The sequence below is a fragment of the Ranitomeya variabilis genome, chromosome 1 (assembly GCF_051348905.1).
Source record: "Ranitomeya variabilis isolate aRanVar5 chromosome 1, aRanVar5.hap1, whole genome shotgun sequence".
NCBI classification, from domain to species: Eukaryota; Metazoa; Chordata; class Amphibia; order Anura; family Dendrobatidae; genus Ranitomeya; species Ranitomeya variabilis.
In genome coordinates this window covers 752915756-752942285 of record NC_135232.1, presented here as the reverse complement: position 1 = coordinate 752942285, position 26530 = coordinate 752915756, and the positions used below count along the sequence as shown (strand labels likewise).

Sequence of the window (26530 nt, the reverse complement as noted above, 5' to 3'; positions counted from 1 at the left end):
CCCTGATCTGAAAATAGCAGTGCATGCAAGATGACCCAGGAATCTCACAGAACTTGAAGAATTTTCCAAGGAAAAATGGATGAAAATTCCTCAAGCAAGAATTGAAAGACTCTTAGGTGGCTACAAAAAGAGTTTTCCAAGCGGTGATACTTTCAAAAGGGCGTGCTACTAGGCGTGCTACTAGGTACTAATCATGCTGGGTGCCCAAACTTTTGCATTGGCCTATTTTCCTTTTTGTAATTATTAATATGAAAAGGGGGAAAAAATGGCTAAAATACAAAGGAAATGTGGTCATATTTAACTTTAGCCCTTTTTAGAGATCATTTTATCTTCAACTTGCCACTATAACAGTAATTTTGACCAGTGGTGCCCAATCTTTCACATGCCACTGTAGCTGTGCTTTGTGTTTAACTAGGCTAGATTTTCCCTGCAGATATGCTCAGAGGCAGTAAATGCTGTGCAGAGGGTTCATTATGGCTAGTTAAGGGTGTAATTAAATATGGTAAGAGGGTGTTATTATTGTATTTCCATGTCGGCTAAACCTCATAACTAAGCTAGTCTAGGGCACATGAATCTCCATTTTACTAGAAAATGTCCCCTTGACAATTGGGGCAGGAGTGTGTGGGCCTCTGTCCTTTATTCTTCACCAGTATTAAATAAGCTATTGATTTATAGCCAACATTCACACGTGCCAGTAATGTTTCACACCATCCCGCTTCATTTTCCCAAATTAGGTGTCGTTTTGTATCTTGGCATTTGTAATGCATTTTTACTTAAAGGAATTTCTGAGTATTCGCTTTGTTACCTTTGGAGGCTAGTGTGGGCAAAAGTGTCAGGAAATTTACAGAATAAAAGCTGGTAGGTGGCTTCGTGTATATCGGAAATATATAAACTTCACAGTTCTATTTAGAAGGGGGTGAAGAGAAAAAAAAAAAAAAGCAAAGGCAAAACAAACCATTTTGTATTATTATTTTTTTTTCCCCTTTTTAAAGATCACAATCTGGGGGCTCCATGTATTAATGGGGTACCATAAGTTGTGTCTCTACCAACTTCCCATCCTGAATGTTTCATGATGTGGTGCCTGATGGGATGTCATCCCTTCCAGTGGGATAGCATCCTGCCCATCAGTCACCTGATTCTGGTTTGTGGTCCTACTGTCAGGTGTCTGTAGATGGGACGCCATCACCACAGGAGAGGTCGGGGTTTAACCCCTCCTCAACGACCAGGGGTATTTCAGTTTTTGCATTTTCGTTTTTTGCTCCCCTTCTTCCCAGAGCCATAACTTTAAGTGGTGAAAAAAAAAATCCAAAGTTTGTTAAAAAAAAAGAAAAAGCTGCGCCATTTTCCGATACCCATAGCTTCTCCATTTTTCGTGATCTGGGGTCAAGTGAGGGCTTATTTTTTTGTGTGCTGAGTTGACTTTTTTAATAATGCTGTTTTGGCGCAGATACGATCTTTTGATCGCCCGTTATTGCATTTTAATGCAATGTTGCAGCGACCCAAAAATCGTAATTCTGGTGTTTTGACTTTTTTTCTCATTACATTTTTATATTGATAGATCAGGCAATTGTGAATACGGCGATACCAAATATGTGTGTTATTTATTTTTTTATTTTATTTTATTTTGAATTGGGGTAAAAGGGGAATGATTTGAACTTTTCTATGCTTTTTTTTTTATATATATATATATATTTTTAAAAACTTTTTTTTACTTTTTGCATGCTTCAATTGTCTCCATGGGAGACTAGAAGCTGCAGTGCGTTAATCAGCGCTACATGCAGGCAATGATCAGATCGCCTGTGTGTAGCAGAAATGCTCACTTGCTATGATCGCTGACCACTGCGCGGTGCTCATAACAGTCTGGCTATGACAACCATAGAGGTCTGCTGGAGACCTCTGTTTGTCATGCCGACCCTTCGGTGACCCACGATCATGTGACAGGGTCACCGATGGGTTGGATAAAAGACGCGCTAAGCGCGATTTAAATGCCGCTGTCAGAAATTGACAGCGGCATTTAACAAGTTAACAGCCGTGGGTGGAACCGTGATTTCACCTGCAGCTGTTGTGGGCACATGTCAGCTGTATAGATCTGCTGACATGTGCCCAGAAAGGTGTGGGCTCCGGCACTGAGCCCACACCAAACAGGATATGTCCGACGTGGGCGTATTATTATACCCAACGTTGGAAAGGGGTTACGGTCTTGTTAGCAATGTGCATGTCAATGAATTTCATGCATGGAGGTCATTGGTGTTTGCGTGAACATTGGTAAGCTTGGGGCAAGTTTCGATGGTAAAATAAAGGCCATGAAAGTGAAGCCTGCCATAATGGCCTCATTTGATCATGGCTGTGCCCTAGTTACTGTAGAATAACACAGCGGGCAGCCATGAGGTGGAGTAAGAGGGAGATTAGTTTCTGGTATGCCAGTTATGGTGGGGTCTGGTGTCCTGACGTTGCACATGGGCAGTTATATGTGTAACCCTATTCTGTGTTTGTCTTGTAGGTACAGGAGAAAGTGGCAAGAGCACTTTTATTAAACAGATGAGAATAATCCATGGCTCTGGTTACTCAGAAGAGGACAAAAAGGGCTTTACCAAGCTTGTGTATCAGAATATCTTTACTGCCATGCAGTCTATGATTCGTGCCATGGACACATTGAAAATCCCCTATAAGTGTGAGCAGAACAAGGTAAGATGTGTGCGAAGTGCTGACCATATAAATGCCAATGCTCCATAGTCAGGTCATTCAGAAGATTACGCCTCTAGCTTTGTGGACATTGCCCTGTCCATAAAATTGGCAAACCCAGAAATAACCTCCATTGTATAAAGCTGTGTCACGTACAGGTATGTGTTGTGTGTTCACTCTTCCCACACTTCTTTCCCCAGGCTAATGCGCTCATTGTACGAGAAGTGGATGTGGAAAGGGTCTGCACTTTTGAACAGCCATATATCAATGCAATCAAGAGCCTGTGGAGCGACCCAGGTATCCAGGAATGCTATGATCGGCGACGGGAATACCAACTGTCAGATTCAGCCAAATAGTACGTTCATACCGGATTTTCCTTTCATTATTGGCATACATCCTTCTGATCGTTTTTGATTGGAGCATCCTATTATAACATGTATTTCCCAATTCTGTTTTTACACACTTTTAGGTCCCAATCCATCAGTGATTGCAACATTGTTGTGCACAAATTTTGTGACTTTTGGTGTATTCAACCCAGTTTTATCCAGCCCCTCCAAAATGGAGGTGAACGGAGGTGTGATGCCACAGATCGTTTAATTCATGATGAACCTTTGGCATACCTTACGCCAGGAAACTTGCTTCAGTCCTTAATTGAAGTCTGACTTGAGGCGCACCTGGTCAATTTAGAAGTGTGTGCTCCTTAGTAAATGAGCATCTGACTCTACCACTCCCCTCATCAAGACCACTGTGAACATTGCCGTTCTTGGAAATCTGTCACCAAGGGTTTGCTATTCCATCTAAGAGTAGCAGGAAATAAGGAAGAGACCCTCATTCCAGCGATGTCTTTACTGGGCTGCTTCGGCCGGTTTCACATATAGCTCTGCTGCAGATCTAGCAGTTCTCTGAATGCTGAGCTCTGTATCACCCTGCCCACACCACGGATGATCAGCTTTCTGTGTGCACTGTGCATAGGCAGGAAACTTATTGAGTAGTGGCGGCTATACAGACCTCATAAATATGGAAGCAGGTTAACTAGTCCTCTAATAATCTGCTGCTGATAAAGCATCAGAACTACAGAAAGCTGCCCAATAAGTGACTTATCGCTAAAATCAGAGTCTCTCTCTAGATTAGGTGGCTAAAACTTGATCACCAATTCCCTTTCAGGAGCGTTTGCTAGGAATTTGTGTTTCACCCTTTACAGCTGTCTAAGTAGGAATAGTCTTCTGCCCAGCTATAACTGCAGTTTGGATAACACTTTGGCCTTGATTCATCAAATTGTGAGAATTCTCATGTAAACCGCATTGAAAACTCACAAAATTGTTGCGACTTTTGACGTTTTCACTCCAGTTTTGCCTGGCTCTGCCAGTATGGGCAGAATGGAGGAGTGACTCCTCAGCTCCTCAACTTCATGAGTTGTGAAGTACTTTCTGCCAGATACCTTACTCCGGTCCGTGACTGGAGTAAGCTGCTTGGCGAGGCATACACCACTTTTCAGATGTAGTGGCTTGTGCCTGTTAACGTATCAGATGTGTCTCCAACACTCCCCCCTCATCACGGCCAGCGTTGTTTACTCTGGTCTTGATGAATAGGGAACTTTTTGAGTTTTACAGAGCAAGGAATAGCACATAAAGCTGCAGCATTTCCACTTTTTTATTTTGTTTTCTAACCATCAATGTTTTTCTTTTTCAGTTACTTGACAGATATGGATCGTATTTCCAAGCCAGGCTACCTGCCCACCCAACAAGATGTTTTGAGAGTTAGAGTGCCAACTACTGGTATCATTGAGTACCCTTTCGACTTGGAAAACATAATTTTTAGGTGATAGCACTATTGCCTGTTCTTGTCGTTTTATTATTTTGGTTTTCATTTTTACAAATAGATTTTCTAGGATTTGAGATGACTTCAGAAAAGGCTGAAATATTGTAAATACTCCGGTCTTGTGAGCCTTGGTCTGCTGCCTCTGTGGGCATTGCTTCCATGGGTCTTATCTAGTTGTGCTTGTGAGGCGCCAGTGGCAGGTCTAAGGTGGCTGAATATTTTTGATTTGTGTTTGACATCTTGTGGTTTTCCACCCAGATCTCATAATTCACCTGTAATGTTTGCACAGCTGACTCTTTGCAGCATGAACCACCAGAGGATGAGCCTATAGAATCAGTCGAATGTCTGAGTGACATGTCTTCTCCAACTCCAATAGAAATGAATGAGGGTGATGGAAACAGCGGCACATAGTGAACTGCCCACTAATTGTTACTGGAGATATGGAAACTGCATAGCTCGGCCACTCTTTCCTGAACCAGAGGGCTGACGTGGTCGGCCTTCTTCCCGTCTCACTCATGAGACTAGGAGTAACCTAATATTTCAACATTTAGATTGCTTGTATTTGTATTTTCAGCTGTAACAAGTGTCAGGTTGTCAAAAAGACCAAATAAACCTCTTTATAGGGGCATGAATCCGAATTCTATGATAATTCTACTACTGTTGCTTTGTGAATGAGGTTTAAAGTGGAGTAGTACATACCCTTTGAGACCTACAAAACAGATGTGGGCAGAGTAATCCCGTTAAGTGGATAAGGAAGACATATGAAGAAGTCCCTCATGTTTTCTTAAAGGTGTTTTCCAATATTTCGATAAGGATGACCTGTTATTAAGGTTATCAATAACCGATTAGTGGGGGTCCAACATGCCACCCTCACCAATCAGTTGTTACATCCGGCAGCGGTAAAAGGTTTTATCGGTGTACGGAGCAGAACACCTCTGCCTTGTCACACTGTTTAGTGACTGCTGCCAATTACTGCAGACTCCATTGTTTAAATAGGAGCTGCTCTGCAGTACTTTGCAGCAGCCACGAAGCTGGTTTCTGTCAGACCTCCACAGATCTGATAATGCTGACATATCAATAAATCATCAATATCAGTGAAGTGGAAACCCCTCTTCAAACCCCTTCATGACCGGAGGGATTTTCGTTTTTGCGTTTGCGTTTTAGTGTTTTTTGTTTTTTTTTGCTCCATTTCTTCTCAGAGCCATAGCTGTTTTATTTTTTGGTCAAAATGGCGAAGTGAGGGCTGGTTTTTGTGGGACGAGTTGTACTTTTTAGCAATATTCGTTTTAATATATCATGTACTGGAAAGTGGGGAAAAAAAATCCAAATGCGGTGAAATTGCAAAAAAAAGTGCAATTCCACAATTGTTTTTTTGTTTTGCTTTTTTACTACCGTAGGTTCACTAAATGCTAAAACTTGCCTGTCATTATGATTCTCTAGGTCATTACAAGTTCATAGACCCCAAAATGTCTTGGTTCTTTTTTATCTAAGTAATGGAAAAAAAATTACAAAGTTTGAAAAACATTAAAAAAAAATTAACAAATACGCCTTTTTCGTGATCTTGTGTTGGGTGAGAGCTTATTTTTTGGTCACCGAGCAGACATTTTTATTGATACTATTTTGGTGCAGATACTTTTGATCACCCGTCATGGCATTTTAATGCCATGTTGTGGCACCCAAAAAAACATAATTCTGACATTTTGAGCGATTCTGAACTCTTAGGCTATGTGCACACTCTGCGGCGTGCTCTGCGGGTTCTCCTGCAGCGGAATTGATAAATCTGCAGGGCAAAACCGCTGCAGTTATCCCTGCAGATTTATCGCGGTTTGTTCCGCGGTTTCCGCTGCGGGATTACTCCTTTACTATTGATGCTGCATATGCAGCAATATGCAGCATCAATAGTAATGTAAAAAATAATAAAAATTGGTTATACTCGCCCTCCGATGTCTGGATCTCCTCGGCGCTGCACGCGGCGCTCCGGTTCCAAAGATGCTGTGCCGAGAAGGACCTTCGTGACGTCACGGTCATGTGACCGCGGCGTCATCACGGTCATGTGACCGCGACGTCACCGCAGGTCCTGTTCGCACAGCAACTGAGACCGGCCGGCCGCTTGCAGCGCTGAGAGGTGAGTATAGCATCATTTTTTTATTTTAATTCTTTTCTTTTTTACACTATTTATGCTTCCCAGGGCCTGGAGGAGAGTCTCCTCTCCTCCACCCCGGGTACCACCAGCACATTATCCGCTTACTTCCCGCATCGTGGGCACAGCCTCATGCGGGAAGTTAGCGGTTCAATGCATTCCTATGGGTGCAGAGTCGCTGCGATTCTGCACAAAGAAGTGACATGCTGCGGGTTGTAAACTGCTGCGTTTCTGCGCGGTTTTTCCCGCAGCATGTGCACTGCGGTTTGCGGTTTCCATAGGGTTTACATGTTAATGTAAACGCTATGGAAACTGCTGCGGACCCGCAGCATCAAAATCGCCGCGGATCCGCGGTAAAAACCACGAAGTGTGAACATGGCCTTACATGCCAAATATGTGTATGTTTGATTTTTTTATTATTTTATTTTGAATATGGTAAAGTATATATACCGTATTTTTCGCTTTGTAAAACGCACTTTTTTTCCTCCAAACTTGGGGGGGAAAATGGGGGTACGTCTTAGAAAGCGAACATGCCTTACCGGGGGGAGGGGGGTGTCCGGGTGCCCGGCAGTTGCTGGCCGTTGCTGCTGGTGTCTCCGGTGCCCAGCGGTGCTGCGTGGGTGTCCGATGCTGCCCGGGGCTCTGCCGACATTTTGCAACAGGCCAGAGTCCCGGCACTTCCAGGGTTCCACGTGCGCTGTTCTCTGGGAATATGGCCTCCGCCGGGGGCGGCGCATGCGCTGATGGTGATCTCGGGATCAAGATCTCGAGAGATGAGATTTCGGCACAAGATCCCCGCAGCAGCGCTCCACGCATCGGAGCCCCCACTCATCCCTACCTGTGGCCAGGAGCATCACCCCACTCCTGCCTCCTCCAGCAGCGACCCTGGGACTCTGCTTCACTGCAAGTAAGCAATAAGAAAAAATATTTTTTTCTTATTTTTCTTCTCAAAATTTGGGGTGCGTCTTATAATCCGGAGCGTCTTATAATCTGAAAAATACGGTATATATTTTTAAATGATCAGATTACCTGTATGTAGCATCTTACTTGCTATGAGTACCAACCACTGGGCGGCTCTCATAGCAATCCAGCAGTGACAACCATAGAGGTCTGCTGTAGACCTCTGGTTGTCATGCCAACCCATCGGTGACTTGCGGTCATGTGACACGGGCGCCGATGGGCGGATTTGCCAGAATCGCATGTTATATGCTGCTGTCAGAGTTTGACAGTGGCATTTAACAGCTTAACAAACGGGTGGATCGCGATCAGAACAGCTGACATGTGCCGGGAAAGATGTGGGCTCTCCGCCAGAGGGAGGGAGGGTGACCGACATCGGCATACTATCTGCCCAATGTAGGAAAGGGGTTAACATCTGAGATTTTTGGAGAAATTTTAGAATCTTTGGCCGTAACATTTATTTTTTTTTTTTTTTATATTTCCTTTATTTTTCCTTTAATTGGATATATACACAGCATACCCTTTTATTTCTAGTTTCCTCCAAGCTTGCCCTTGGCAGTATTAGCCTTTTCTATCCTTTTGTCTTGTGTTAGTATTTGCTGTAGATTTCAGAAATGACCGAAACTGGAGTTGTGCCTGTACGAATTTCCTGAAGCTGCTGTTGTCGTGTAACTGTACAACGCGTCCAGTTTTCATTCCCCCCAGTTCACTTCTAAGTTGGCCCAGAAAGCTGAGAGCTCGCAGCCTGGATTCGCGCAGTGATTTCATCCGCCTAACCTTTTATTTTCCGAATCCACTGCTATAGTGGCTACAGTTTATTGAATAGTCTCCGCACATACTGCAGCATGCTTTGCATCGATTTTTCCCATAGATTTTTTTTTAGGACTTGAAAGACCTAAGGAAACAAATACTTCATGTCATGGTGTTCATTTCTTTTTCTAAACAAGGATGGTGTATAATAGTGGCCGCCCATTTTGTGACGTATCCCAATGTATGAGATTGTGCTGGTGCAAAATGAGCTAAAATCGGAGCCTGTCTGGTGTCACGCCGGCCACGCACGGCTGCTGACATAAACTTTGCCAGTTTTATCTCTGGGTCAGGTTGATGAGTTAAGGTGTATGGACCTGTGGCAGTCTGTACATCGCCGTTTTGGACCTGGACCTTGAATGTCAGATGTGTGAAACAGGCTTTATCCTGTAGAAACCTGCACTGTCCACTTCCAGGGGATAATATCCAGGGCTGTGGAGTCGGAGTCTGAGGTTTGGCTTACCGGCTCCACAGCCCTGATATTTCTATCCAGGGCTTATGGCCCTCAGCAGTGTCACAACATGGGTGTCAAAGCTCTCTTGCAACTCTCCATGAACCTGTGTTCCACCACCCTGGAAGTCAACAATAAAGGTTACTTCTAAATGACAGCAATCAGAGATCTTGAAAACCATCAAGGTTGTAAAATAGAAAGAACATATACTCACCACCTGCATCTCCTGGGACTTGTCACATTGATTGGCCACGTTAGGCCTGCAGCAAATCGGCAGGCCGCTATTGGTCTGCTGCTCTTTCACTTCTTCCACTTGTCCGACATTTGTCCGAGGGAATTAAGAGCGCAGAAAGCTAATAGCGGCCGCTGATTGGCTGCAGAGCTCACATAGCATAAATGTCACAGGAGACCCTTCACCAGTGTGGCAGGTAACTGTTATTTTTATTTTACAGGGACTTTTTAATTAAAAAAAAAAAGTTTGTCATGGTAGCAGAAAATCCTTTACATTTATGATGTGGGGGAGGATGGTTTCTCACCATGTACTGATTATTCCATCTATGTTATTTATTTTTTTCTGATTTAGATATTAGTTGTGCAAATTTTTGAGTAAATGCAGTAACAAACACAAAACTGAATTTTGGTGTTTTTTGTTTGTTTGTTTTTTTCCTCTCATTTCTTTTACTATTTGGGTTATTTAAATTTCTATTTTGATAGATTGTACCGTTACGGATGTGGCAACACCACACGTGGTTTTTTTTTTCTTACTTTTCGGTAGCTTAATAAACGCCCAGGCCAGATTGCGGAGCTTAATTGACGCTAACAGCAATGACCATCAATCTCGCTGATCACTGTGGTTACAGGAAGATGCCTGCTATTTAATCTAGTAGCATTAGTTCTGCGTGGAGCAGATTCTGCGTCAAACACTGACATGCTCCATGACCTATTTTCTGGGGCCTGTAGTGTTACGCGGATAAAGGGTTAATGTCTGTAAAGCGCTGCGGAATAGGTTAGCGCTATATAAAAATAAAGATTATTATTATTATTATTCCCATCTTCATAAATGGGCATTGTTGGATAGTGCTTATAAGTACACGCAATTTGCGGATTCATTACAATTTTTAGCTTGAGGTTTTAAGTTTTGTTTTTGTTTTTTTCCTGATACAGCTCATTGCCTTGCAGACTGACCACTGCTGCCAGACAGCAGAACATGTGCAGTGTTTGCAAGCCTTTTCCTATTGAACGTCTAAGCAGGATTGCTGGAGCTCTGTGTTGCCTCCTAGTCCTGGCCAGCTACAGAGCACTGCTGAGGAGCTAGGCAGCAGCAGTGGTCGGTCTCTTAGGCAACGAGCTGTAAACAATGGAAACCTGTTAATATCTAAAGAACGGACTCGAAATTTTAAAATGCAGAAAATTGCAAAAGTACAGTACTATCCGATACTTCCTCTACGAAGATGGGGCAAAGCCTTTAACGATTGTTTTAGATATGTCATCAAACCAAGAGTGAGATGGTCCTCAAAAAACGGCCAACTGATAGGCGAATTATACTGTCAATGTAATATTCCAGGAGCCCCCGCGCTATGAAAATCCAGAAAAATTTTGGCATGGCTGGATAATAAAATAAAAAAACACAGCTTCGTGTAATATCAAAGTAGGTTGTAAGAAATGTCATCCTCCATTGTAATTTATTTAGTCCGGGAAAATCTGTGACAAAAGCTACATGTTCAGTTTTCATTAAAAAAAAAACCCTGCAATTTGTGTTCACATTATATTACGTATACATGTGGTATTAAAAATATGAAGTTTTTCAGTGTTTGTACTTTACATTTAGCCTAATAGAGTTTTTTTTTTGTTTGTTTGACAGAATGGTGGATGTTGGAGGGCAAAGATCGGAGCGGAGGAAATGGATACACTGCTTTGAGAATGTCACATCCATCATGTTCCTTGTAGCTCTAAGTGAATATGACCAAGTCCTTGTCGAGTCTGACAATGAGGTATGTATCCCAATACTTTCAGAGATTATTTTTAAGTATTTTTTGACAGTGTCTACAGCCAAACCACAGTAGCAATGAGTACACATTTAAGGGTAGTTCACAAGAGTAACCCTCGGCTGGCAGCCCTAACTGCATGCGTATTTGTACAACTCCCATTGAGTGTAAAGAGCATCACTTTTAAAAATGTCAGAGCCCTGTCTCAAGTTTTGATCGTGGATCCTGAAGTCTCAAAACGGGCTCCATGAACTTTCCACTAAAGCTGTTTTTGCTCTCGTTGGAGAACAGCCCATGGCTGAGTATATCTAATTTGATTTAGTGAGCCCTGAAGGTCTCAGCACTGATTCGAAGTTCTGATAGGACTACTTGACAATGTCTAGCAATTTCTAAAAGGGAAGATACACCCTAATAATAAAGGCGAGAGTTTGCTAGAAAAGCTTAAATGTAAATCCATCCTGTCAGCACGGATCGGCCTACGCAGAGAGTGCAGTACACTTAATAAAGGCTTCTACAAGGGCTGATACAGTGATTCATGGTGACAAATTTTTTGGAGTGTTTTAAATGATGCTGGCAAACTTTGAAATTTGTTGGATTTGGGGAATCCATACTGTTTGACCCGGTATCAGACTTTTTCTGGTGATGCAGTTTAAACACTTTTTTTTTTTTTTTTTTGCATTATTAAAGACCATTGCAGTGAGTTTCCCCCAAGAGGTGGTGGCTATAGAGTTAAACTTTAATCCCTGTGTAACGAGGGAATAATGGTTCTTTAAGGGTATGTGCACACGTAGTTGGAAGCTCTGTGTTTTTTTCCGCACCCGTTTTGAGAAATCCGCAGGTAAAAAGCATTGCGTTTTACCTGCGGAATTATGGCAGATTTTATGCGGTTTTTGTGCGGATTCCACCTGCAGTTTTACACCTGCGGATTCCTATAATGGAGCAGGTGTAAACTGCTGCGGAATCCGCACAAAGAATGAACATGCTGCGGAATAAATAACCCTGCGTTTTTTTCCGCCGCATGTGCACTGTGGATTTTGTTTTCCATAGGTTTACATGGTACTGTAAACTCATGGAAAACTGCTGTGAATCTGCAGCGTCAAAACCGCTGTGGATCCGCAGCAAAATCCGCACCGTGTGCACGCAGCCTAAGCCCTATATTCACTTTGCTCATCACAGGTTTTCACTAGTGTAAATTGGACATGAGAGAAAATGTGATAATACGTATGCTTCAATTAGTTTTTGGACTGTGGACAATATTGTGGCTTTTAACGTTGATCCATTTTCATTATTTTTGGCAGAATCGGATGGAGGAGAGTAAGGCTCTTTTTAGAACTATAATCACCTACCCATGGTTCCAAAATTCATCAGTTATCCTTTTTCTAAACAAGAAAGACCTCCTGGAAGATAAAATCATGTATTCTCACCTTGTAGATTACTTCCCTGAGTTTGATGGTAAGCACTCTTCGCATTCCCAGAAACTCTAGTGTTATTGCAGCATTTTATGCCGTTACCTAGTATAATTCCTTGTATGCTTGCACCCATTGTCTTCTATGTAGCCACGCTACGCAGGAAATTCTCCCTTGCTACTGTGAACGAGCCAGCAGGGTTCTTGGCATTGCAGTCTTCTATAATCTGCTGAACGGGCTTGTGTCAAACTAGTTCTTAAAAGGAAGAGATCTTTAAAAATGGAAACATTGTCAGATCTGTCATCCATGTACTGCAGATGTGCGCAGTAAATATATGGTCAGACTCACAAGCTAAGCCCACTCCATACACTGCAGCTTATTACTGGGGTTATAAAGACAGACACAATCTTCTTTAATAATACAATGGCAGGGTGCGAAGAAGTCTTGTGACTAGGTACACAGAGGATATCCAAAATCCAGAAAACTAGGGGATTCATAGTTCTCCAAATTTGATGCAAAGGGAAAAAGGTGTTTATTTACCCAGGTTTATTCAGCTTTCGAACACTGCATGTACTTGGGTGAGTAACTTTTTTTGTTTGCATTACATTAGGAGTGCTGCAGACCTGCTGTTTGTGTTATATTGCTGCAATCTGAACCAGCTCTAACCACAGCATATAACACCGCAAATGCCACCAGCAGTTCTCACGGGGTGACTTAACGTTGTCACACTAGCACCGGCAGGCACTGAGCCCACATCACTGGGACGGGGAGGAAAGTCAATGGTCGTTTTAATTTTACATGGGTCGATGGCATTTAAAGAAAGCCTCGCTTGATTCGTGGATCGGGCAGCATGATACAGCGCCTGGCTGCACAATTAAATGTTTATATAGTTTGAAGATCCATCCAAGGACCATAGTCAGAAAAGAGAAATTAAAATCAGAACCTGCTGAGGAGTAGCTGGACAGGCTGGTCCCCCTGCCACTTACTCCTGTGGTGGATTGACCGCTCTCTGCCTACGTGCACGTATAGGGACAGACCTGTCACTCTAGCTTATTGCACTGCTTTAAAAGTATGTTTTTTCCTGACACGTGGCAGCACTTGAGTCAAATGTACCTGGCTGAGATCATAGAGCAAGTGCCTGATACATGCTGCCCAATCCATAGCATGTATCCGCTATCAGGTTCACTTCAACTTTATTTCATAACAAAAAAAAAAAAAGCCCTATAATTTTATCGCTTTTCAGTTTCAGAAGTCTTCTCATTGTTTTAACTCTCATTGTAGGTGTATGTGTGTGTGTGCATGCGTGCGTGTGCGCGCGTATGTATATGTAGATACACAACTGTGTCGAAAGAGTTGGCACCTTTTGATATTGTTCCAGAAAATGAAGTATTTCTCTCAGAAAATTGTTGCCATTACACATGTTTTGTTACACTGGAACAACACAAAAAAGCAGAGGGAAAAAAGGCAAATTGGACATAATTTCACATACAGTGCCTACAAGTAGTATTCAACCCCCTGCAGATTTAGCAGGTTTAATAAGATGCAAATAAGTTAGAGCCTTCAAACTTCAAACAAGAGCAGGATTTATTAACAGATGCATAAATCTTACAAACCAAAAAGTTTTGTTGCTCAGTTAAATTTTTATAAATTTTAAACATAAAAGTGTGGGTCAATTATTATTCAACCCCTAGGTTTAATAATTTGTGGAATAACCTTTGTTTGCAATTTCAGCTAATAATCGTCTTTTCTAAGACCTGATCAGGCCGGCACAGGTCTCTGGAGTTATCTTGGCCCACTCCTCCATGCAGATCTTCTCCAAGTTATCTAGGTTCTTTGGGTGTCTCATGTGGACTTTAATCTTGAGCTCCTTCCACAAGTTTTCAATTGTGTTAAGGTCAGGAGACTGACTAGGCCACTGCAACACCTTGATTTTTTGCCTCTTGAACCAGGCCTTGGTTTTCTTGGCTGTGTGCTTTGGGTCGTTGTCTTGTTGGAAGATGAAATGACAACCCATCTTAAGATCCTTGCTATCCATCTTCCCATGGATGCGGACCAGATGGCCAGGCCCCTTGGCTGAGAAACAGCCCCACAGCATGATGCTGCCCACCACCATGCTTGACTGTAGGGATGGTATTCTTGGGGTCGTATGCAGTGCCATCCAGTCTCCAAACGTCACGTGTGTGGTTGGCACCAAAGATCTCGATCTTGGTCTCATCAGACCAGAGAACCTTGAACCAGTCAGTCTCAGAGTCCTCCAAGTGATCATGAGCAAACTGTAGACGAGCCTTGTCATGACGCTTTGAAAGTAAAGGTACCTTACGGGCTCGTCTGGAACGGAGACCATTGCGGTGGAGTACGTTACTTATGGTATTGACTGAAACCAATGTCCCCACTGCCATGAGATCTTCCCGGAGCTCCTTCCTTGTTGTCCTTGGGTTAGCCTTGACTCTTCGGACAAGCCTGGCCTCGGCACGGGAGGAAACTTTCAAAGGCTGTCCAGGCCGTGGAAGGCTAACAGTAGTTCCATAAGCCTTCCACTTTCGGATGATGCTCCCAACAGTGGAGACAGGTAGGCCCAACTCCTTGGAAAGGGTTTTGTACCCCTTGCCAGCCTTGTGACCCTCCACGATCTTGTCTCTGATGGCCTTGGAATGCTCCTTTGTCTTTCCCATGTTGACCATGTTTGAGTGCTGTTCACAAGTTTGGGGAGGGTCTTAAATAGTCAGAAAAGGCTGGAAAAAGAGATAATTAATCCAAACATGTGAAGCTCATTGTTTGTGCCTGAACTACTTCTTAATACTTTAGGGGAACCAAACAGAATTCTGGTGGGTTGAGGGGTTGAATAATAAATGACCCTCTGAAAAGACTTTTCACAATTTAAAAAAAAAATAAACAAAGAAATAACATTCTTTTTTGCTGCAGTGCATTTCACACTTCCAGGCTGATCTACAGTCCAAATGTCACAATGCCAAGTTAATTCCAAATGTGTAAACCTGCTAATTCTGCAGGGGGTTGAATACTACTTGTAGGCACTGTACATCCCCAAAAAAGGGCCGGCCAAAATTGTTGGCACCCCCAACTTAATATTTGCTTGCACACACTTTGAAATAAATAACTGCAATCAATCACTTCCTATAACCATCAATTAGCTTCTTGCACCTCTGATCTTAAATTTTAGACCACTCTTCTTTTGCAAACTGCGCCAGCTCTTTTATATTTGAAGGGTGTCTTCTCCCAACAGCAATTTTAAGTTCGCTCCACAGGTGTTCAATGGGATTTAGATCTGGTCTCATTGCTGGCCACTTCAGAACTCTCCAGCGCTTGGATTCCATCCATTTCTGGGTCCTTCTTGAAGAATGTTTGGGGTCAATGTCCTGCTGGAAGACGCATAACCCAGGACGCAAACTCTGCTTTGACACTGGGCATTACATTGCCACCCCCAAATCCTTTTGGTAATCTTTCATTATGGCCTGCACACAGTCAAGGCACCCAGTGCCCGAGAAAGCAAAACAACCCAAAAACATACTTAAACCTCCACCATATTTTACTATTGGTACTGTGTTCTTTTCTTTACAGGCCTTAGGGTATGTGCACACGATGCAGATTTAGTGCAGAATTGGTGCAGAACTGCAGCAGATTTTTCTGCTGCAGAAACGCTGCAGAACTGCACTGTGATTTACAGTACAATGTAAATCAATGGGAAAAAAAAAAAGCTGTGCACATGGTGCAGAAAAATCTGCGCAGAAACGCTGCAGATTTCAAAGAAGTGCACGTCGCTTCTTTTGTGCAGTTCTGCAGCGTTTCTGCTGCAGATTTTTCTGCACCATGTGCACAGCTTTTTTTTTTTCCCATTGATTTACATTGTACTGCACAGAAACTGCACAGAAACTGCATAGAATCTGCGCAGAAACTGCATAGAATCTGCATAGAAACTGCACAGAAACTGCATAGAATCTGCGCAGAAACTGCATAGAAACTGCATAAAAACTGCATAGAAACTGCACAGAAACTGCATCAAATCTGCAGATGCAGATTTAGTGCAGAAAATTCTGCACCACATTTCCTACGTGTGCACATAGCCTTATTCCGTTTTCGGTAAACAGTAGAATGATTTGCTTTTACTAAGCAATGCTATCTTGGTCTCATCTGTACACAACATTCTTTCCCAGAAGGATTGACTTACTCCGTATATATTGGCAAACAGCAGTCTATCTTTTTTATTTTTGTGTCAGCAGTTGGGCACTCCTGGATCTCCGGCCATAGCATTTAAGTTCTTTCTAATGTTGACGGACATTTTGCGCTGTCACTGATGCAGCCTGAAGGACAGCTTGAATTTGTTTGGATCTTGACTGGGGCTGTATATTCACCATCCGAATTATCCTGCGTTGCAAACTTTCATCAATTTTTTTTTCTCTGCTGTCCATGTCCAGGGAGATTAGCCAAGTCCAAGTAAATTTTTTTTGCTGATTATGTTGCCCACCGTGGATAACGGAACATCAAGATCTCTGGAGATTGTTGATATTCTTCAACAATTTTGGTTCTCAAGTCCTCAGACAGTTCTCTTTCTGTTCTATGTGCTTCATGTGACACACACACACACACACACACACACACACACACACACACACACACACACACACACACACACACACACACACACACACACACACACACACACACACGATTGAGTCAACTTCTCCCCTTTTTATCTGGTTCTAGATGTGATTTTCATATTGCCCACACCTGTCACTTGCCACAGGTAAGTTTGAATGAGCATCACATGTTTGAAACAGTTGTTTACTCATAATTTTTGATAGGCGCCAACAATTTTGTCCTGTTCATTTTTTTTTTTTTTTAAGCTTTTGTGTGAAATTATGTACAATTTGCTCCCTTTTTGTTGTTGTTCGAATGCACACAAAGGAAATACACCCATGTATAACAAAATGTCTAATTGCAATAATTTCCTGGGAGAAATACTTCATTTTCTGGAATAATTTCAAGGGTGCCAACACCATATATTATATTCTTTTTCTCCTTCCCCGATGACAGCACCACGGAGAGAGGGGATCTGCCCTTCAACGACAGGAAACCTACAGATAAAAATGGCGGTACTTCTCTCTCACATCAGTTGGTTTCCTGTCCTTGGCAGGGGACCTACAGTACCTGTGAAGAGGCATACCTGTGCCAGAAGAGATCGTCGTGGGATGCCAGGCCCAGTCAGACAGGTTCAGGTGGCAGGGGTTCCCTGCCTCGGCTGGCACGGTATCCTGAAGCGCCACTGCTGGAGTCAGTGAGCCTTAAGGCTATGTGCACATGTTGCGGATTAGGCTTAGGAATTTCTGGTGCGGATTCTGTCTCTCCTGGCAGAAAACGCACCTGTTGTTTTTTGTGCTTTTTTCTTGCGGATTTGCTGCGTTTTTTACCCCTGCGGTTTTCTATAATGGAATGGGTACAAAAACGGTGCAGATTCACAAAAAAGAAGTGACATGCTACTTCTTTTAAACCGCCGCGTTTCCGCAGCTGATTTTCCGCAAAGTGTGCACAGCATTTTTTTATTCTCATTGATTTACATTGTACTGTAAATCAATTGCGGATCTGCAGCGTTTTTGCACCTCAAAAAACGCTGCGGATCCGCAGAGAATCCGCAACGTGTGCACATACCCTTAGGCCATGTTCACACGTTGCGGTTTTTACCGCGGAACCGCAGCGATTTTGCCGCTGCGGGTCCGCTGCAGTTTCCATTGCGTTTACAATAACATGTAAACCTATGGAAACCGCAAACCGCTGTGCACATGCTGCGGGAAAAACCGCGCAGAAACGTAGCGGTTTAAATTCCGCAGCATGTCACTTCTTTGTGCGGAACTGCAGCGGTTCTGCACCCATGGACCTCCATTGTGAGGGTAAAACCCGCAGAAGAAAAAATATCTGCGGGTTTGCTGCGGGTTTGGTGTAGAAACTGCTGCAGCAGGAAGTGCGGGGAAGCGGGAAGAAGTGCGTGGGCGGAAGTGCGTGGGCGGAGTGTGACCGTCAGCATGGAGGCATGTATGTGAAGTGTGTGTGTGTGTGTGTGTGTGTGGTGTGTGTCCCCATGCGACCATAGTGGCAACCAATTGTGCTAAGTCGCCGTATGGGATTACTACTCCCATCCGGTATTGGGATGGGAGAGTTGTCCCTGTGTCCAGCGACTTAGCACAATTGTAAGTAACACAAAACACAAACACATACAATACACATACAATAAATGTAACATACATGACAGACATTACATACACCATATAACATAGAGTATATACTCACCATACAGCACACTGGTACGCGAAGCCCTCGGTCCCCTAGGAAAAAATCCAAAAAAAATAAACCAAATCCATACTCCCTGTCCACAGAATCCAATACCGAGTGTCCCACGCCGATCGCTTGCTCTCCGGCGACACACTACCAGGAGCGAAGCTCCTAGCGGTGTATCGCGTAGTTTACCGGAGTGCTGCGGCGTGTGTATTTACGGCATTAGAGCTGCGTGTGAACTTTCCCACGCAGCACTGCCGTAAAGCGAGAGTACAGTGGTCAATGAACGCCGGTAAACTCTCGCGCATGCGCAGTTACACACCGACAGGAGCCGGAGCTCCTGTCAGTGTGTTGCTGCAGCCGTGGAGAGCAGACACATCTCCGGATGTGTCTGTTCTCCATGGCAGATCGTCGTGGGACCCTCGTTGGATTTCTGCGGACAGGGCCAGGGAGTATGAATTTTTTTTTTTTTTCTTTTTCAGGTCGAGGGTCTTCAGGTGGATTGAACGTATAATAAAGGGTTTGTCAAAAAGGTGGTGTCTTTATTTCATTAAAATATTTTTTTCTAGTGTCTGTGTTTTTTTTTTTTTAACCCTTTAATAGAATTAATAATGAATAGGCGTCTTATTGACGCCTCTCCATTATTAACCGGGCTTAATGCCACCTTACAATAGCAAGGTGGCATTAACCCCTCATTACCCCATATCCCACCGCTACACGGGAGTGGGAAGAGAGGGGCTAAGTGCCGGAATGGGCGCATCTTTTTGATGCGCCTTTTCTGGGGCGGCTGCGTGCTTCTATTTGTAGCCAGGGGGGGGCAAATATCCATGGCCCCTTTCCTAGGCTGTGAATATAAGCCCACAGCTGTCTGCGTAGCCTTTCTGGCCTAAAAATATAGGGGGACCCCAACACTTTTTTTGGGGGGGCTCTCCCTATATTTGAGAGCCAGAAAGGCTACACAGACAGTTGTGGGCTTATATTCATGGCCTGGAATAGCCATGGGTATTTTAACCCATTCCCAGGCCACAAATATTGGCCCACAGCTGTCTGCCTAGCCTTTCTGGCCTAAAAATATAGGGGGACCCTATGTCATTTTTTTGGGGGGGGTCCCCCAATATATTTTTTAAACCTTTTAATAGGATCAATAATGGATAGGCGTCTTATTGACGCCTCTCCATTATTAATGGCTTAATGCCACCTTACAATAGCAAGGTGGCATTAACCCCTCATTACCCCATATCCCACCGATACACGGAAGTGGGAAGAGAGGGGCTAAGTGCCGGAATTTGCGCATCTCATTTTGATGTTTTCACAAAATGGAGGATAAAAGAAGAATGGGTTGGACAAGGAAATGACATCATGTGTTTTTTTTTGTTTTTTTTTCCCCCACTGCAGTTCAAGCTTTATTTGTGTCAAAAACACAGAAAATCTGCAGGGAAAAACGCATTAAAAACCGCACTAAAAACCGCATCAAATAACGCACCAAAAACCGCACCTGCGTTTTCTGCCAAGATCTGCGGTTTTTAGTGCAGAAAAAAATGTGTGCACATAGCCTTAAAGTATACAAGGAAAGGTAGCAGAAGAGGATCGCGGGCGCGGCTGCCTCTCCTTGGATCCTCAGCGCCTGCTCTGCAGGCTTCCTGGGCCGGCGCTTGTGGGCGACTTTATATTATATTTTTTAATTTGAGAGAGATAGTTATATAGATGTGTGTGACTGTATATAGGATTCAGAATTTTTGATACTCGGCTCTCTTCCTCCACGTCCCAGCACAGTGACTTCTGCTCAGATAAGAGCATGTCTAGAAAACTGTTCCTTGCAGGATGGGCTTCTAAGGCAAGTTCTCTGCTGCAGTGGTCAGATCTAGGATTGTTTTTCATCTTTCTCATCATGCTTATTTTTGTCTTTCTTTCTCTTGTGCTCTAGGTCCCCAGCGAGATGCAACGACTGCTCGTGAATTCATTCTGAAAATGTTTGTGGATCTGAATCCTGATAGTGACAAGATAATCTACTCACACTTCACCTGTGCCACAGACACAGAGAACATCCGCTTTGTTTTTGCTGCTGTCAAAGACACCATCCTACAGCTAAACCTGAAAGAGTACAACCTGGTGTGACCTAACCCTGCTACCCTCTACTATCCAGTGTAGTAACCCCTTATTACTACCAGAATTTGACTTTTTTTTTCTATTTCATTTTAATTTTTTTTTCCTTGTAAAATTGGTGATTTCATTTTTTTATTTTTTTTTGCCAAATTAGTGAAAATGCAGCACAATGCTGTAAGTCTGCCTTTGATAGAAGTCGTACAATTCAAGTGATTTTTATTATTTTTTATATATATATACATACATGTATTTTAAATTGTTTCTACAGAGCTGTGTCTTCTTCTTTTACAATAAGTGAGGTGAGCAGAGGCAATAGGACAGTTCCTCTAGTCTATACATACTTGTGTGCATCTGCCCTCACAGCCACAGTTCTTTTGCCTCCAGGTTTCTTTTAGTCGGTTGCTCTTGCAATCCTTCCTCACTGACATGATCCTGTTCTGTCTATGCCGCTGAATTGCATTGCAGGTTTTAACCGATAAAACAAACGACAGGGCTAACATATGTATTCTTTCTAGGGATGATCGGTTGTGCGTGTGTGTTTGTATATTGTATCTCATATAAATATATAGATTTTATTTTTTATTTTGAGCATATCTTTCCCAATGGAAACTTAGTTTTCCTGTTATTATTAATTTCAGTCTTGCATTTTCTAGAGCGGTCATTAAAGACTTCAAAATTGTAAACTGCCATGGGGAAAAGCTAAGCTGGAATGTACTCTACATATATAGATCTAAAAGATGTAGAGTTGAGGAGTTGGCCATAGCAATAACTTTCAGTCTTCCTTAGACCTCGTGAACTGCGCCATATTTCTGACTTCATACAGCCTGGGAGATTGTATAGAGCCTTAATGCAGTGCCCAAATTTGTTTATGGGGCTACATTGTACCTTCTTATGCGTCGGACTGCATTCCCACGGTGAGTAAACGCTGCGGGTTGGATGCTGCGTACAACCAGCAGCAGCCAGATGTTAAAGTATAGTGGATGAGATTTCAAGAAATCCCATCTCTACTATGATTGCACCGGCACCCTCGGCTTCCCTGTGGAGACGGACATGTGGCGCGTCTTTCCAGACCGCAGCATGTCTATTTATCTTGCGGAGATGCTTAGCCTCCATAAGATAAATATCACCCGTCCAATGTATTGGGTGTGGTGATTCCGTACGGTTCAATGAATACATGCGGATTCACCTGCGATCAAAAGCCGGCAGCGCTTTGGACAGAGCGGACATGTGCTGCCCGTTCCTCACCGTGGGAACATACCTTAAATAGTTTTTTTCTGTTTTGGCACTGTTTAAATCAGAAAACCATTATTACCATGTTTCCTCGTATACCGTATCACTTAGGCCTCTTTCACACATCAGTTTTTTGCTATCAGTTGCAATCCGTCGAATTTTGAAAAAAAAAACAAAAAAAAACGAATCCTGCGACTAATGCCGCCGGATCTGTTTTTTTCTCATAGACTTGTATTAGCGACAGATTCTGACGGATGGCCTCACGTTTCATCCGTCGTTCGCCGGATCCGTCAAAAATTGTTTGTCCTGCGGTCAGAGACAACGGACAAAGTAACGTTTTTTGTGTACGTCGAAAAAATCGGACAGCGACAGATCCATCGTTTGCTCGAATGGAAGCCCACGACATATTCCATTTTAACTGAGCATGCTCTGATTTATTTAGGATCCAATTAGCCAGATCTGCTAGTCGGATCCGTCGAAAAAACTAATCCGTCGCATCAGTTTTTCACAATCTGCGACAGATCCGTCGAGCCAACGGATTGTGGCTGACTGCAAAAAACGGATGTATGAAAGGGGACTTAGGTGTTCTTCCCTGCACCTATAGTACCCAGCTGTGTACGGCCTCCATGGTGTGCCTATGAGGTCTTAGGAATAGAAGAGCTGTACTTGTTGTTATGGACAAATCTTCCACTTGTTAACTACTCAAATTTTTTTCCAAAATTGCCCTCTACCCCTAATTCACCTGAAAGCCCTTTTGCGTCAAGCCTCATTTGAAGATTCCATAAGTGTGCTGCACCCATAGCATTTCCCTAATGAAGTGTTTTTTATTGGAGCTGCACCCCTTACAGTAGTGAGTATTTGCTGTCTGGCGGTCTATATTCTGCTAGAGGCTCCGGCAGGGAAATTCATTACGACGTTGCTGATTATTTCTGTTGTATTTTTTTATATATATTTTGCTGCTCTGCTGTATAATTTTAATGTGACACTACATTTCTGCAATTTCCACTACAGTCAAGAGACTTTAAATCTCTCATCCTTCCAAACCAGCAGGCTCCTGCTTGACACCCATAAATCACCAACAAGCTAACGTGTTAATCAAAGGTGGATCTTAATTCCATGTAATTTCACACTAAACAACATTGATTGTAATAACTCTCACTTCATGATCTTAAGAAGGGTTACAGACAAAGGCGGTGCACCCTCTGTTAAATGAGCAATGCCTTTGTATTCTAGACACAATGGAATTTTTTTGTAGATTTATTTTGATGCTAAGATAGACATTATATTGGTGAGATCGCTCCTGTTGCATTAAAATGGAAGGATATTATGATGTCAAAGCATTCCCTGACATGTAAAAGCACAACACCACAGATGGCTGGCACTCCCTTAGACTCGTTTGCAGTGATAATGCTATATACGGATGTAGCAGAGCTGAACTGGTCATTTGAGCTCAGGTGCTTTGCGATAACTTTCTGATCAACTTCATGATGAAACTCTACTCTGCTTCATTGGCATGTTTGGCTTTGTTACATCTTTGTTCTTCCGTTATGTATATTTGTGTATACATACCTTTTGCTCGTATGTCAGTGATGCCTCGACGGAGCAAACAGGTTGTGTCATAGAGTGCAGACTTTGCTCCAAGCGAAATACATAATATATTATATGCACTTTCCTGCCATTTACCGTAACACTAATCAGCATATAATACACCACAATGGTAAATTGCATGACTACGTTCAGTATAAGAGAAAAGTGTCTGCTGTTTCACCTTGTATCGGGCGGACTCTTCTCCATTCACATTCGCAAAGACTGCTACAATGGCAGATTTACCGTCTAGTATTGAGCCAGCTTAGCCAATGTGCTGCCCTTACTAAAACAGTGCCATATAGTTCACATAAAGGATTCAGGCTGCAAAAATGTAGTTCTATTTAATAAGCAAGCCTACTAGCTCCATAATCCTTACATGGAATATTGGAAACCCAATGGACCCTAGGCCTCTAATTAAACTTGTTGCTATTCTAATGAAGGTATTATTTTGCTAAATTCCATCTAGAACTGACCTCTTTCTAACAAGCTGATGATTTGCTGCTGAATTTGGTCAAGAGACTGTTCTGCAAGATCACAACTACATTATTGCTTTCTGCAAGGTTGTAATGTGCCTTATGAATATAAATGGAAGGAGTCTTTTTTTTTTTTTGTCAGTTTGTGTTTAACACTTACAGAAGCAGGTTCTGCTTCTTAGTATTGTAGATTCCAGTTGTAATATGGGAACACATTTTAATGGTACTTAACCTATTTTTTTTTTTTTTTAAATTTAACTTTAATTTTGTATATCGCGATTGGTCCTTATCGCTCAAAGTATTTCAGGCAGTTCAGTGTGAATGCTAAATTCCAGCAGATGTGTTGTCACTCTTGAAATGTCTACTTGTATTCCTCATGGAATAACGCTACGGCATCTTTTCTTTGATTTGTCCTTTGCCGTATATGTGTGAATAAATTGACTACTGCGTGTTCGCATTCATCTTGTCAATGGCGTGTGACCGTGTGATACACTGTCCAATCAGAGCTGCCAATGTCAGGACACGCCCCAGACACACCTCCAACTGGTAGCGCGTGGTGGTCAATGAATTCCAACATTGCCAGTAGTTATACAAGAGAAGCACAATAGAGTGCTAAGAAAAGAGGCTTTAGAAATATTCCATGCTTAAAACAATCATCCCTCTTAACATGTTTTAGAGGTTGTCCACTACTTTATCATTGATCACCTATCCTTATGAGAGGTCATCAATGTCTGATCAGTCGGGGTCCAACACCCAGCTGTGAACTGCTCAGTCTTCTGATGGTGACTGCGGCTGGGTACTACACATCCGCCTCTTACTCAAATCATAGGTCGCGGATGTGCAATACCCTGTTGCGGCCAGTATCAGAAGATGGCACGGGTCCGCAATTGAGCGTTTCCGCTGGCACCAAGAACAGCAGATTGGTCGGGGTCTGATACCAGACGCCCTGCCGATGAATGGTGGACAACGTCTTTGTGTCAAATTGGTTAGCCAGTATTAAAATCTTTTTCATGTCAATCTTTTACATCTATAATAATTTCTGATGAACGTCTACAGCAGTGTTCTCCAATCTGACTTTCCAGTTTTTTTAACGATAGGTGGTCTTGGATTGAGAGCCCCAGATCATTGTTGTTATGCCACTCCATTCCTGGAGTATGGTGGGCAACTTTTAGTGAAAGTTTTAGGGATCTGATGATCGGATTTATTTCTGAGCTGAATTTTTTTTATGGACGCAACCAGCAATCTAAGTATTGTATGAAAGCCTAAAACTAAATGTTTTTTTTTTTTCCTGATCATAGATGATTCCTTTTAAAGTGGTGTAAAGGAGGGTAAATACAATAAAATAGTACCGTAAATTAAGTCGCTCACGCGTTAAGGAAGTGGGAGATTTAACCAATTAGTAGTGCTGCTTTTATTATTTAACTGCTTCTTGCTGGAGCCCCCCACTCCCCAAATAGTTTTGTTTTTTTTTTCTAGGTCATGGCCAACCCTTTTCATTGGTGTTCTTGAAGCCATTCCTTCCAGACAATTTGGTTTTTATCCGCTTTAGAAGGCTATCCCTCAGCTTGTGTATCTTGTGGCCATCGATACATTGTGATCGGTTTATTTGTGAAGCTGTCACTGACTCGAATCCCCTGTAAAGGATTAGGGACCTTGTAACATCGACACCCGATCAATGCCTCCAGTTTGCTCACCATGTTCACAAGTTGGTTTTTTGTTAAGTGTTTTTAAAAATTGTATCTCTGGCAGTTTGCTCCGTTTGAGCTTTGACATCACATTTTGTCTTATAAGTTTTCTGTTTCACAGCTGTTTTATATGATGTACATTATATATATATATAATATATGTTTTTTAATATGCACTTATAATTATTGTGACATGCCAGCCCCTCTCCCCACATTGCGGTTTCATGTTGCACTGTGTAAAGAAATTCTGAAATAATAAATACAGTACCTAGTCTTTATCCCTTTTTGTGCATGAGTGGTGTCGTCGTAAGAGGTAAAATGGTGACGCTTTTCCTATGGTGTGTTTTTTTTTTTTTCTTGCCTCTCCATCGATTTCACAAATTCATGACTACATTTTGCCATTGTTTTTAGTTTTTCCTTAGTAAAAGTGCCAAAGTCATGGTTATTGCCAGCCAACATAAAATTCCACCTCTCTGCCTTTTTTTTTTTTTTAATTTTATTTTTTCCCTTTGCATTTTTTATCTACATTATTTTTTTGAACATCTCACTGGTAAATGTATTCTTGCTCTGCTTTGTGAAATACTACATGTATTCATTCAACTAACTATTGTGGATCCATGCTGTGTGAGAATTTAATGAGGACTATATATCTATATATATATATATATATATATATATATATATATATATATATATACTCCTAAACATTCCTTATTCTAGAAATGTCCTATTTTTGCTTCAGCTGCAGATTCAGGTGACACCTAAGCGTACTTCCCATTGCTCTACAAGAAAAGTTCTGTCCCAACGGAGTTGTCTTCTAGCTATTGCATTGTGATTTTAAGTATTTTTGGATGGTTTTGGGCCAGGGAATACAAACTATGGACATATTTTTATAAAGGTAGCCTTTTTCTTTACTGACATGTC

General features: G+C 42.4%; 1 protein-coding gene across 1 annotated transcript in view; it reads left to right on the top strand.

Annotated features, from left to right (window-relative positions):
* Positions 1-25884, top strand: part of GNA11 (G protein subunit alpha 11) — a 46737-nt gene extending 20853 nt beyond the window's left edge. Inside the window, exons 2-7 of the mRNA XM_077270786.1 lie at positions 2501-2685; positions 2883-3037; positions 4372-4500; positions 10717-10846; positions 12139-12292; positions 20453-25884. Coding sequence (XP_077126901.1) covers positions 2501-2685; positions 2883-3037; positions 4372-4500; positions 10717-10846; positions 12139-12292; positions 20453-20643 — 944 coding nt within the window. The 3' untranslated portion in view covers positions 20644-25884. The remainder of the gene's footprint in view (positions 1-2500; positions 2686-2882; positions 3038-4371; positions 4501-10716; positions 10847-12138; positions 12293-20452) is intronic.
* Positions 25885-26530: the final 646 nt, after the last annotated feature.